This window comes from Callionymus lyra, chromosome 4, assembly GCF_982586985.1.
Source record: "Callionymus lyra chromosome 4, fCalLyr1.hap1.1, whole genome shotgun sequence".
NCBI classification, from domain to species: domain Eukaryota; kingdom Metazoa; phylum Chordata; class Actinopteri; order Syngnathiformes; family Callionymidae; genus Callionymus; species Callionymus lyra.
The window spans coordinates 18,066,212-18,077,362 of NC_141821.1; the positions used below are offsets into that span (position 1 = coordinate 18,066,212).

The following is an 11,151-nucleotide window of genomic DNA, read 5'->3' on the forward strand; positions in this document are numbered from 1 at the left end:
GTATCAAAACAAATGCATCAGTCACGAAACTAGCCTCTTGAGCAAAGTAGTTTGGATCTATCTGATCTTCTCAGTAACTTTGATTCCGAGACCATACCTTCTTTTGAAGTGTTTATTAAAAAAGCAATTTGTCTAACAACTAAATCAAAATCAATCATAAGTCAAGTGAATTCAAACTAGAACACGTTTGCCACATAAAAATCAACGACTTTGTGATTCATTGTCTGCCAGCAGCACCACAACTTCACCCACTGGTGTTCTACGTGTGTTAGTCATTCAGTGAGGTCATCATGTAAAAGAAAATTAAAGCTGACTCTCAAAGCGGGAACAGATAAAGGTTTATATATAATAATCACGTAAACAACAAGTTTGTTTTTAATGTTCTCCAGTCATTTTTAATTCGTTTGACTAATATCTCATTGTGTATGATGAATAAAGAGTGAGGCTATTTCTTAGTGACATTCTGCCATGAAGTGTTCCCCTCATTAACCTTCTGTCTGACTTTCTCCAGGCTCTGATTGACCACCTTTGTGTCATCAGTGTTCTTGTGAAAGGACCGGACACGACTCGACTGGTGGTTGATTCCTGACGTAAACCATGACAATAATGCATCTTAAAAAAACAACTTATATCTAAGATACTTTCTTAGTTCTATATTTATTGCTGCTTTTTTTTTATAATGGAATTCAAACAGCATTGTCTCAGGTTCTAATGTTGAGTGATGTGTTATTGATTTGGAGAACCCCACCAGCATCATGATGAACAGCTGCATCCACCTGAGCTCAGCCCCCACTATGTCGTGGTGATTGACTGCCATTTGTGACCTAAACGAGTAGGATGGAAGTAAAGTTCATGGCCATGTTTTAAGTCATTTTTAACAACCCCCTACTCATGGCAAAAGATGTTAACCAGGTAGAGTATAAGTGAGTGGAGGGGACTAGACCAAGAGTTAACTGGACTTTTTGAACTCTTTTACTACAAACAACAAAACCAAATAAACAAATGTATATTCCTTTAGTATTACAGTCAATTATTTATATGATTATTTAATTAATTTCAATGTGATCCGTCATTTATTGTCTTGTTTAATAAAATGAACACGTCTATGTTCTGTGTAATTGTAGATAACTGCAGAGTAAATATGGTGTCCGTTGCTGCCATCTATCGATAATAAAATAGTAGCACACCCATGCGATAACAGTTCAACAAAACAATAATAAAAAAAAAGGATTTGTGGCGCTTTTGACGTTATTGTTTGTCTACATGTTTGCAAATCTAACCACTTATCGATAACATAATGGAATCTTGTAAAGAATAAACAAAAATGTTTATAAGTTTTAATTTAATCACCCGAATGAACTTACTGTTACTATGAAATCGCAAATCACAGTATATAAAACTGCAAAACAAATTCCTTGTGTTTTTATTTTATTTGACAGTCAAAATTATTTTAACACAGATTATGTACAAAATAAATAAATGTATAAATCCCTTTCAAATTGTGTTGGTGGAACATTTCAATTAAATATGGAAAGAATGTATCTGTGTAGTAGTTAAATGAACGATATATATTATAATTCTTAAAAATATATATACTTAAGAATATGTTAGAAGGTAGGTAGGTAAAGTCAGGAAACTGCAATATCTCCTCCGGCAGAGTAGGGGGCGCTGTTGGCCTTACATGTGACGCGATCTGAATTATAAACAGAAGTAAACGTCACTGAATTCGAAACTTCGCTTTCTGTCCACAGAAGTGTCAACAACGACTTTGAAGAACCAGTTTTTCTCCTCGTCTGACTAGCAGGCATCTGAACAGGCGGAACCGGATAGTAAAGATCTCTTTAAAAAAGTGTTGAAATTCGATGGACATTATTTTTTTTAAAGAGTTGACAGTTTCGCTTCCTGGTGTCGATGATGTCATTATTTATACCGTCAAGTAAATGTCGCGACCCTCGGTCTCTACCGGACGGATCTGGACTTTAACTGGACTCTAAAGGACTTTCTAGTCAGGATGTCTCTGAGCCACTCGTCGTCTGGAGCTGTCACTCCGGGACAGTCCGACGCCGTGTCCGTGACTCACGGACTCTCGGGGTCACAGTCCGGCGCCCAGACCGTCCTCATGTCGGTCCGGGTCTCGGTGTGTCACTCCGGTATTCGACCGCTGTGTCTCCCAGGAGCAGGTGGCGAGTCGCTCCGCCTGCAGCTCAGCATGGACCAGGGAAAGTCCGGGGATTTCCGCCTGTCGCTCCACGACAACAGTGTAACCGGCTGGAGTAATGTGAGTTAAACTAGGCCGTGGTTTTGGGTCTTCAAACTAAAAGAAAAATTCAATTCAATAGTGAAGAGGAATCTTTTTTTAATGGTTTCATCTGTTAGACTTTTAATTAATTTTTGGAAGCTGTATATATGTTTTAGATATGTTTTATTAAAATCGTGTTAAAATACTTTTTGTTAGAAGTAAAAACAAAATTTTTATATTTATACTTATTATATTTATTTTTTAAATGACTCACACCGCAATCAGTTAAGTTTGGTTATTCAGTTTCAGTTTATTTATTTAAAAGGACAATGTGCAGTCACACATTATGTTTCTTTGTCTATGTTCTTTATCTATTCATTTATTTATGAATGTATAATAAATATATTTATATGAGTATTATATAAGTATTTATACTTGATCAATAAAGTTTTACCTTACCTTATCTTATCTTATCTTGTCTTGTCTTGTTTTATCTTTATCTTTAGACTTGTAGATTGTAGATTGTATCATCTTGTTCATTCTCTTTATTTCTCTTTGTTCTTGTTCTTATTTTATTTTGATTTATTTTTTATGAAAAATTGCTGTATTTTCTGTGGCTATTGGAAAAATCAATAAAGTTTTACCTTACCTTACTTTCCATCTGAAGTCTTCAACAAAGATGCAGACAGTTTACATAATACATCACATACAAATAAAGTAAAAACACAATAATATACAAAAACACAGTAAGGTAAGGTAAGGTAAGGTGGAACTTTATTGTTTTTTTCCAATAGCCACAGCAAATACAGCAATTTTTCACAAAAAAATAAATCAAAATAAAATGAGAACAAGAACAAAGAGAAATAAAGAGAAATAACAAGATGATACAATCTAAGTCTAAAGATAAAGATAAAGAACATAGATCAAAGAAAAACAACAAAGACAAAGGATACAAAGACTAACATGGAACAGAACATCCAGATACTCTCACTCCACTCCTGCCCCCAAACTCAGAATTGTACAATTTAATAGCCCAAGGAATGAATGAGTCCTTGAGTCTATTTGTTTTGCACCTGGGAAGGAGCATTCGTGCACTCATTCTGCTTCTCTGCTCACTGATGACAGTGTTCAGAGGATGACTGTCATCATCCATGATGGACAGTAGTTTGTTCAGTGATCTCCTCTCAGCAACTGTCACCAGTGAGTCCAGCTTCATACCAACCACAGAGCCAGCCCTTCTGATCAACCTGTCCAACCTATTGACACTCCTCTTGGACACATTTCCACCCCAACACACCACAGCATAAAACACTGGCCACTACAGACTGGTAGAACATGCAGAGGAGCTTCTTGCAGATGTTAAATGATCGGAGCCTCCTCAGAAAGTACAGTCTATTCTGAACTTTCTTATACACATGGACGGTGTTGCAGGACCAGTCCAGTTTACTGTCCATCCACACACCGAGGTACTTATAGTTGTCAACTATCTCCACCTCGTCGCCTCTGATGGACACTGGACGTGGCTTTGTCCTGGACCTCCCGAAGTCCCATCTAATAATGACTGGAGCCTATCTCAGTTTCATTGGACGAGAGGCAAGGGACACCCTGGACAGGACGCCAGTCTGTTGCAGGGCACACAAAGACAGACCATTTACACACTCATACCTATGGACAATAGGTACAGACAGAGACAGACAGAGGTTGATTCTCAATCAGTCAATTGGACTGTGTGAGGAAACCGTGTGTGAGGAAACCGGACTCCCGGAGTAAACCCACGCAACACGGGGAGAACATAACTAAGGGTGGTTACTTTTAGATAATTCAAATGAAAGTCTTTACAAAGTTCACCAGAGAATTGTAACAATGCATCTTCTTCCTTCCCCAATTTACTTTTGTTTCCTGTTTCATCCATTTCTTTTTTTTTCTTTTTTTCCAGACCATTGCCGAGTATGATTTAAGAAGCTTGAACTATGAAATAAAGTCACGCATGTGCCATGAGTTGAGTTTGGCATCGTCCCCAAGTGATCGCATCAGTTTTAACTTTCGCTCTGAGCAAGAAGCGCAGGAATGGGCCACGGTTTTGATGTCATCTTTGAGAGAAACACAGAGAGGTCAGTCACCCCACACATTAAAACAATATATTTCCAGGAATAAAAAGGGTTTTGGTAATATTTACCACTTTAAAAAAATTAACATGTTATTATCATCGTTACTATAAAATGTTAAAGAAACTTTTAAAGTATAGACACTTCAGTAGAAATAAAAATAAAAATATTATATAATATACTTAAAGTATAACCAAAGATGAATGAATCTATTGCTTTAGAATGTACTGTATTGAATGTGTTCAATCATTACTATATTAATATTAATTAAATATGATTGCCATCAAAATGTATGTAAGTCTTATTTATTACTTACTCTTACTTTGTCGACTATTGACTTGGAGATGTACTGAACATAGTCATGTTTTAAGTATAACATTGATGGTGTTTCTTTTATTAACAAAAAACTGTTAGTTTGTAGTAGTATTCTCTTGTCTTTGATAATGTTTATCTATTGTTTTATTTATAATTTATTTTTTATTGTTTCTCCAGTTGGAATGTGAAGAAGCTGTACCAACTTTTAACAAATGTACATTGAATGATGATGATGAAAATATTGACACCATTTCTTCTAAAACTTGTTCATTAGTCGCAAAAGACAACAACATACAGCAGACCCAGAATATTTCCCATCCGTCAGACATCTCTATTCTACAAAAAACAGGTATGTATATTTAAAAAGTCATTTGTTCATTATTCATCATATGCTGCAGAGCAGGTTGAAGGGCAACATTTTTTGCATTCACTGTGTTCTCATTCATGTGTGAATGTGTCTCTGTGGGTTTTTTTCTTTTTCTCTATACTTTGGTTCTATTCTACCTGAAGAGGAGTCGTGTTTAGATTTGAGTCGTGCAATCGAGGCTGGGGACATCCAGGCCGCTTCTCTGTTCGCTGCTACACTGGCGCGTCAACAGGCCTGCCTGAGCATCCAGCGCTCTACTTCTGCTGATGAGGACAAAGAGATAAAGTAAGGGTCTTCTTGTAAAAACTGAATAAGACTTTGAAGATCCTAGGAATGATCTTGTCACATGCGATTGATTATTTTCTTTCACAGGTTAGTCAGCATATTAATCGTAAACCAATGATTTAGTTTGGGTGTGAGCCTCACATCTATAAATTCTTCTTGTCTATCTATGAAATGGAGGAAAGTGTTTGCTGTAAACCAACCGAACAAGTTTACTTTTGGGATTTACTGTGTTAAGTGTTTATGTAAAATAAATGTTACTTATAAAGGTTAATTTAGCTTCTGAAAAATACAATTTCTGCAAAAAGGTTATCACTGTATCAAGTTTGCAGTTGTCTTCATACACACATCAACAGTAGTTGGAAATCACGACTATTACAATTTCCCACACAGTCTTTAGATCCCTGATTAAATACTTCTAACCCTTTGTTTCCTTTCTGATTTGCTCACAGCTTGACTGTTGTAGTTGAGGATTCATGGTCATCTTGTTGCATCAAAATCAAAGTTCAACCACACATGACCACTGCAGCACTAAAACAACAGGTGGGTTTCCCCTATTTATTACATATAAATCTTTACACTAAAATGCTGGGTTCTTCTTCTCTCTTCAGATCTTTCAAGAATATGGTTTTCACCCGCTTGTGCAGCGTTGGGTGATCGGACAGAGCATGTGTGCCGACCAGCGCTCGATATCGTCGTACGGTGTTCGTCAGGACGGCGACACGGCCTTCCTGTACCTTCTCTCTGCCCAACATGCAGGCTTGACACGCAATCTGCTCAAGAATGACAAAGAGAGTCTTCTATTAGGTTCTCCATCAAGTCTTTCTTCCTCTCAGTCCCCCCTCTCATGCCCTCCTACAAGCAACTCATTAATCCAACACCAGAGACCTTACAACACCTTGCCACCTGGACCTAGTACAGGCAGCAGTTCTAGCGGTGAGTGGAAACATGTCGTCCTTGCTTGTGACTCTCTCAAAATGAATTGGTGTCCAGCTTAGTCAAGAAACCTTAAAACAACCCAAACATTGTATTAATCTTCTCTCTAACATCTATGCGTTAGCAGGAGCGTTGGTGGGAGAAAGAATTTCTAATCTCAAGGATCTCATCAGCCTGGAAATGCCTCAGTTGTATAATGCACTGACACCAAATACACCCTCAAAGGTACAGGCGATGTGTGATTCTGGTATTTGACGTTGTATATGTTTATAGGGATAGCTTTTGGTTTAATGTGTGTTGCTTGTTGTAGGGATGGCCCTGCCCTTCTTGCACTTTTATCAACAAACCCACACGACCAGGCTGTGAGATCTGCAGCACAAACCGGCCGGAGAACTACAGGATTCCTTCTGGGTACACACCTGATATGATGGAACTCAGGCGGATCCAGCAGGAGAGGGAGGCAGTCAGGCAGTACCAGCAGGTAGAGATCCCACAAATCAACATCAATTAGGTTCTAATACTTTTTACTGTCTTCAAAATGTTCCATTTTAATAGTAATCCACTGTTTTTGCACAGCCTAACATTAAGTCAAATTAACTGATTTTGCCAGAATTTCCAAAATGGCAACAAGAATTTGAATCAAATCAGAGCCCTCTAAGGTTGACCATCTTCTCTTTTTCTGTCTTTTTTTGAAGGAGAACAGATTTGATGGCAAGCTCTGACGCAATGTGCAACTCACTTCTATCTTACCTGGATCACAACTTATAGAAAAAGCTCGACACACAATATCCTGAGGAACAAACATAAGCACAATAAATCTATTTTTGGGGCTCTGGTTTTTAAATTGGCAATCATTTAATTGTGATTTTTGAGAGTTTGTTGTATTTGTGGTGTATCTGTGACTCTGTGTGTGACTTATCCTGGTGTGTAATCGACTGCTTTGTAAAACTCTTTCTACTTAAACTTTTCCGTCATGATTAGACTCTATATCACATGTGTCAAGGGGGCCCCAGGGGCCTAATCTGGCCAGCAAAGTCAGTTGATAGTACTTGGCTCAAATCAAATTGTTCATATTTCTTGACCTATAAAGATGCCAGTGTTAAATGACAGTTGAGAAACAAAGACTATGGCTGTCAAACATAATACAGAGACTTCCATTAAGAGTTATGATGTTGAAGAGAAGGACAAACGCATAGATAGTTAATGTATGTTCACCCTCCAAGAATTAAAGATAACATTACAATCAGACTCGTACTTATTGTTACCGACAGCTTCTTAAGTAAACTTTTTGTTCAGCCTTGAAGGCTTAAAGATTTTTGCCCCTTGTGTGACTGAGTTTGACACCCCTGATCTACATCCTCTAATCATTTAATTGCACTAAATGGTATCTATATTTATGATCTTTTGGTCCACCGACTCTATAACAAACAAGTGTTATAAAGTTTTTAAATTGCTCATTATGTGTCAAACTGTTACAATTAAAAAGATTAAATTGTACAAACTCTCTTGGAATTTATTTTTGGCCCCGTGTCTGAACAATGTAAGTTTGCACTGCTTCCTTCATCAGGCTAAAGAACAAGAGCGCAGGGAGAATTATGCCAGGCTGGTGCGGATGGATGGACAGGACCTGGTGCCAAACCCAGAGCCTTTGGACTGTAGGATTTGTTATGTGGATCTACAGCCAGGAGAGGGCGCCCTGCTCAGGGAGTGCCTGCATTGTTTCTGCAGGTGAATAAAATTGTATTCTTTGTAAGACACTGAAGAGACGACTAGTGGAGACACTGATGTGGTAAAGGATGCATGAAGGGAATGTAGTTGAGGCTCCTCACCAAGATAAGAGAACTAAACACCAGCTCCAACCCCTACTGTCTTACATCTTCAAAATATATCTGTAGTAAATCTATCATGCGTTTGTCCATATTTCCAGGGAGTGTTTGCGTTCTGTGATCATGCTGAGTGAGGAGCCCGAGGTGGCCTGTCCATACAGAGACGACACGTATGCTTGTGGATGCTTCCTACAAGAGAGGGAGATCCGAGCTGTGAGTTATGTTTACGTAACCTGTGTTATAGTGTTCTTTTCTTCAGCAGTTGAAACAAACCATGAGAACACTGGATCTGTTATTGAAGCTCGTCCTTGTAATGTTTGAAAATTCATAGAAAGCAAAAAGGAGTCGACATCCAAAGCTTAGTCTTTAACTTACATTTTCTATAACATCAATGTGGCTAACTAATGTCTAATGATTTGTCAAGAAGTGACCACTAAACTCCCCAAGTTAATCAGTTATGTTCACTTTATGTCATACAACAAAACTCACGTTGAACCAAGACTGGCTCAGAAACTTCAGAATTAATATCTTAGAGCAGTGAGGGCGGCAGGGGACTCAGAAAATTAGACAGAAGGAAACAATGGATTTATTATCATATAATGTAGAATGAAACTATTATTTGCCCTGCACCTACAAGATGCAAACTGCCTTTGGATTCTCAAGTTTTCAACTGTTCCTAACCACACTACATTCTGTGTCAATCCGCGTCTGTTACCAGCTAGCTAGTAAGGGGTTAATACAAGGGTTTATGACTGGGAAAAAAAAACCAAGGGACACACTAACAGTCCAGGCGTGTAAAATTTCTCCTGTTAACATATGGCCATGATTTCCCAAAATGTTAAACAAATAATAAATTTTGAAAATTGCATAAAAAATAAGGAATTACATGATAATGTTCCTTTATAGAGTTCCAAACGTTTCCTTTGTTTAGCTAAAGGGCCCCTGGGCCAAAGGCTAGTTTACTATCTACTACTAACAGATAACAAAAAAAACTGTGTAAATATTGATGGGGAAGTGATGTGTTTTATTATCTGATTGTAAGTAGCATTCTGATACTGAATTTCTTTATATCAGCAATTAATCAATTATCATAGATACCTGGAGAAGTAAAAAGAAATTGTGACGACTCCCACCTGCAAAGAAAAGGAGACTAAACCATTATTTATCTCATTATTTAGTGAAAACTGCTGGAGAGAAATCTGGCTCAGATTAGTCATTACAAAACTGTTTTCTTCCCAAATAGTGACCAAGATAGTGAAAGTAAACTGTAAAGAGATATGAGAAGCACACTGTCCCGTAAGTGGGTCACTGACCCGAGGTATGAAACGCACCTGTGTTTTCTTTGACAGTTGGTCTCGGCGGAGGAGTACGAACGCTGGCTGCAGAGAAGTCTGTCTGTAGCTGAGTCTCGATGTGAAGGCAGTTACCACTGCTCCACCGCAGACTGTCCGGGGTGGTGTGTGTATGAAGACACGGTCAATGTGTTTCACTGTCCTGTTTGCAGGAAGCAAAACTGCCTTATTTGTAAGGTATATCAACTTAATCAGGTTTTTTTTTTTATTTTAAGAAAGAAGAACAATAGTTACATATTACATTTTAAAGCTGTGGCAAATTGCAGTTGAAAGCTAGTGTCTTGTTTTCCTCATCAGGCTATACACGAGGGAATGAACTGTAAACAATACCAAGATGATTTGGGGATCCGTGCTCTGAATGATTCTGCTGCTAGAAGGACAACACATTTATTAAAGGTATATTTCATTAAGATCTAGTAATATAAAGAGAGAGGGATTCATCTTTCCCCGTGTAAGTTAAATTAAATATTTTTTTTGTGCCTCTCGACAAGACCCTGGTGCAGTCGGGCGAGGCCATGCACTGTCCACAGTGTAGCATCATCATGCAGAAAAGAGATGGATGCGATTGGTTGCGATGCACTGTCTGTCATACAGAAATCTGCTGGGTAACCAGGGGCCCAAGATGGGGGCCAAAGGTAAATGTTTTTAGAAGCCAAAGCTCTAAATAGCTCTTAAATATATACATGTTTGTTTGATAAAATGTTCTCTGTTGATATTCTAACTTTGTCACGCATCAATAAGAAAATAAAAATGTAGATGTACAAGTACAGTATATGTCAAGTGCTGTGTTTTAATTATACCTTTAGTTTTTTTTAAATGGTTGCTCTGTTTCCTACAATAAAAATGTGACACTGTTAAAAACTAAATATGTCAAATTATGTCTTCAAAAAATGACCCTAAATAATCACACACAGTTCACAGTTTGATTTTACAAAAGTTGTTTTGTTTCTCCCTCAGGGTCCTGGAGATACGAGCGGAGGATGTCGCTGCAACGTCAATAATCAAAAATGCCATCCAAAATGTCAAAACTGTCATTGAGTGTAACACGTGAGCGCGCAGTATGTATGTATTGTTACATGTTGCCTTCTCTCATTCAGTTGTTTTGTTTGATCCTTTGAGTGTATTTTAATGTGTGATGCCTTTGATTGAGAGAAGTCACCTTATGTTTGTAAACCAAAGCTTTTAACAGTGTTAATGATCATGTTTTAGGTCAATTTCAAGTAGCAGTGAAATGTCAACATTGCCTTGAATACATTGCACAATGATGAACACCCAATACAGTTGAGGTGTGTGGTGTTTTGTTTTAATTAATTTAAGTGTAACTACTTGAAAGTATAACGGATGTTGTGTCCATCCTCACATACTTTCATATTTTATCTTCCCCAGACTACTTTTTTGGAAGTTGATCATGTTTGTCACATTAACCTATTACAGTTTATTACTGTTTCTCTAGTTGTTTTGTTGTTTATTTCTTACCCCCTCCTTCTGAAACATTAACAACTAATGCATTCTCTGGCCAACATCCAAATTCTAATCATAAGGTTAGACAATTACATACCAAACCAACTTTCACCAGAATGTGTTGAGAAATGTGTCGTCCACTTATCTCATGAACATGTGCCACAAATGGTTTGGTTCTCACTTTGACATAACAAGGCGGCAATTTTTAACTTTTGGAAAATCATTTCCCAAAGAGCAGAAGACCCTCGGTGACATCTTTGTGAATAAA

General features: G+C 37.7%; 1 protein-coding gene across 2 annotated transcripts; it reads left to right on the forward strand.

Annotated features, from left to right (window-relative positions):
• The first annotated feature begins 1,679 nt into the window (after positions 1 to 1,679).
• shrprbck1r (sharpin and rbck1 related) lies at positions 1,680 to 10,874 on the forward strand. 2 transcript variants are annotated; one of them, XM_087789020.1, is made up of 14 exons: positions 1,680 to 2,278; positions 4,176 to 4,350; positions 4,934 to 5,008; positions 5,170 to 5,311; positions 5,761 to 5,851; positions 5,920 to 6,244; positions 6,369 to 6,469; positions 6,555 to 6,725; positions 7,812 to 7,972; positions 8,172 to 8,283; positions 9,420 to 9,599; positions 9,720 to 9,818; positions 9,914 to 10,057; positions 10,380 to 10,874. In XM_087789020.1, exons 1-14 carry the CDS (start codon positions 2,012 to 2,014, stop codon positions 10,458 to 10,460), a joined length of 2,124 nt encoding a protein of 707 aa, XP_087645146.1. In that variant the 5' UTR covers positions 1,680 to 2,011; the 3' UTR covers positions 10,461 to 10,874. The 2 variants fall into 2 exon arrangements, with proteins under 2 accessions (XP_087645146.1, XP_087645147.1); XM_087789021.1 differs by having other exon boundaries at positions 1,682 to 2,278; positions 6,372 to 6,469.
• Positions 10,875 to 11,151: the final 277 nt, after the last annotated feature.

What these genes read in the sequence shown, in the direction of transcription:
- shrprbck1r (XM_087789020.1), top strand. Translation starts at nt 2,012, where the DNA reads ATGTCTCTGAGCCACTCGTCGTCTGGAGCTGTCACTCCGGGACAGTCC. An exon ending in TGCCTGCATTGTTTCTGCAG is followed by an intron (nt 7,973 to 8,171) that starts GTGAATAAAATT and finishes CCATATTTCCAG; the next exon opens with GGAGTGTTTGCGTTCTGTGA. An exon ending in AAAACTGCCTTATTTGTAAG is followed by an intron (nt 9,600 to 9,719) that starts GTATATCAACTT and finishes TTTCCTCATCAG; the next exon opens with GCTATACACGAGGGAATGAA.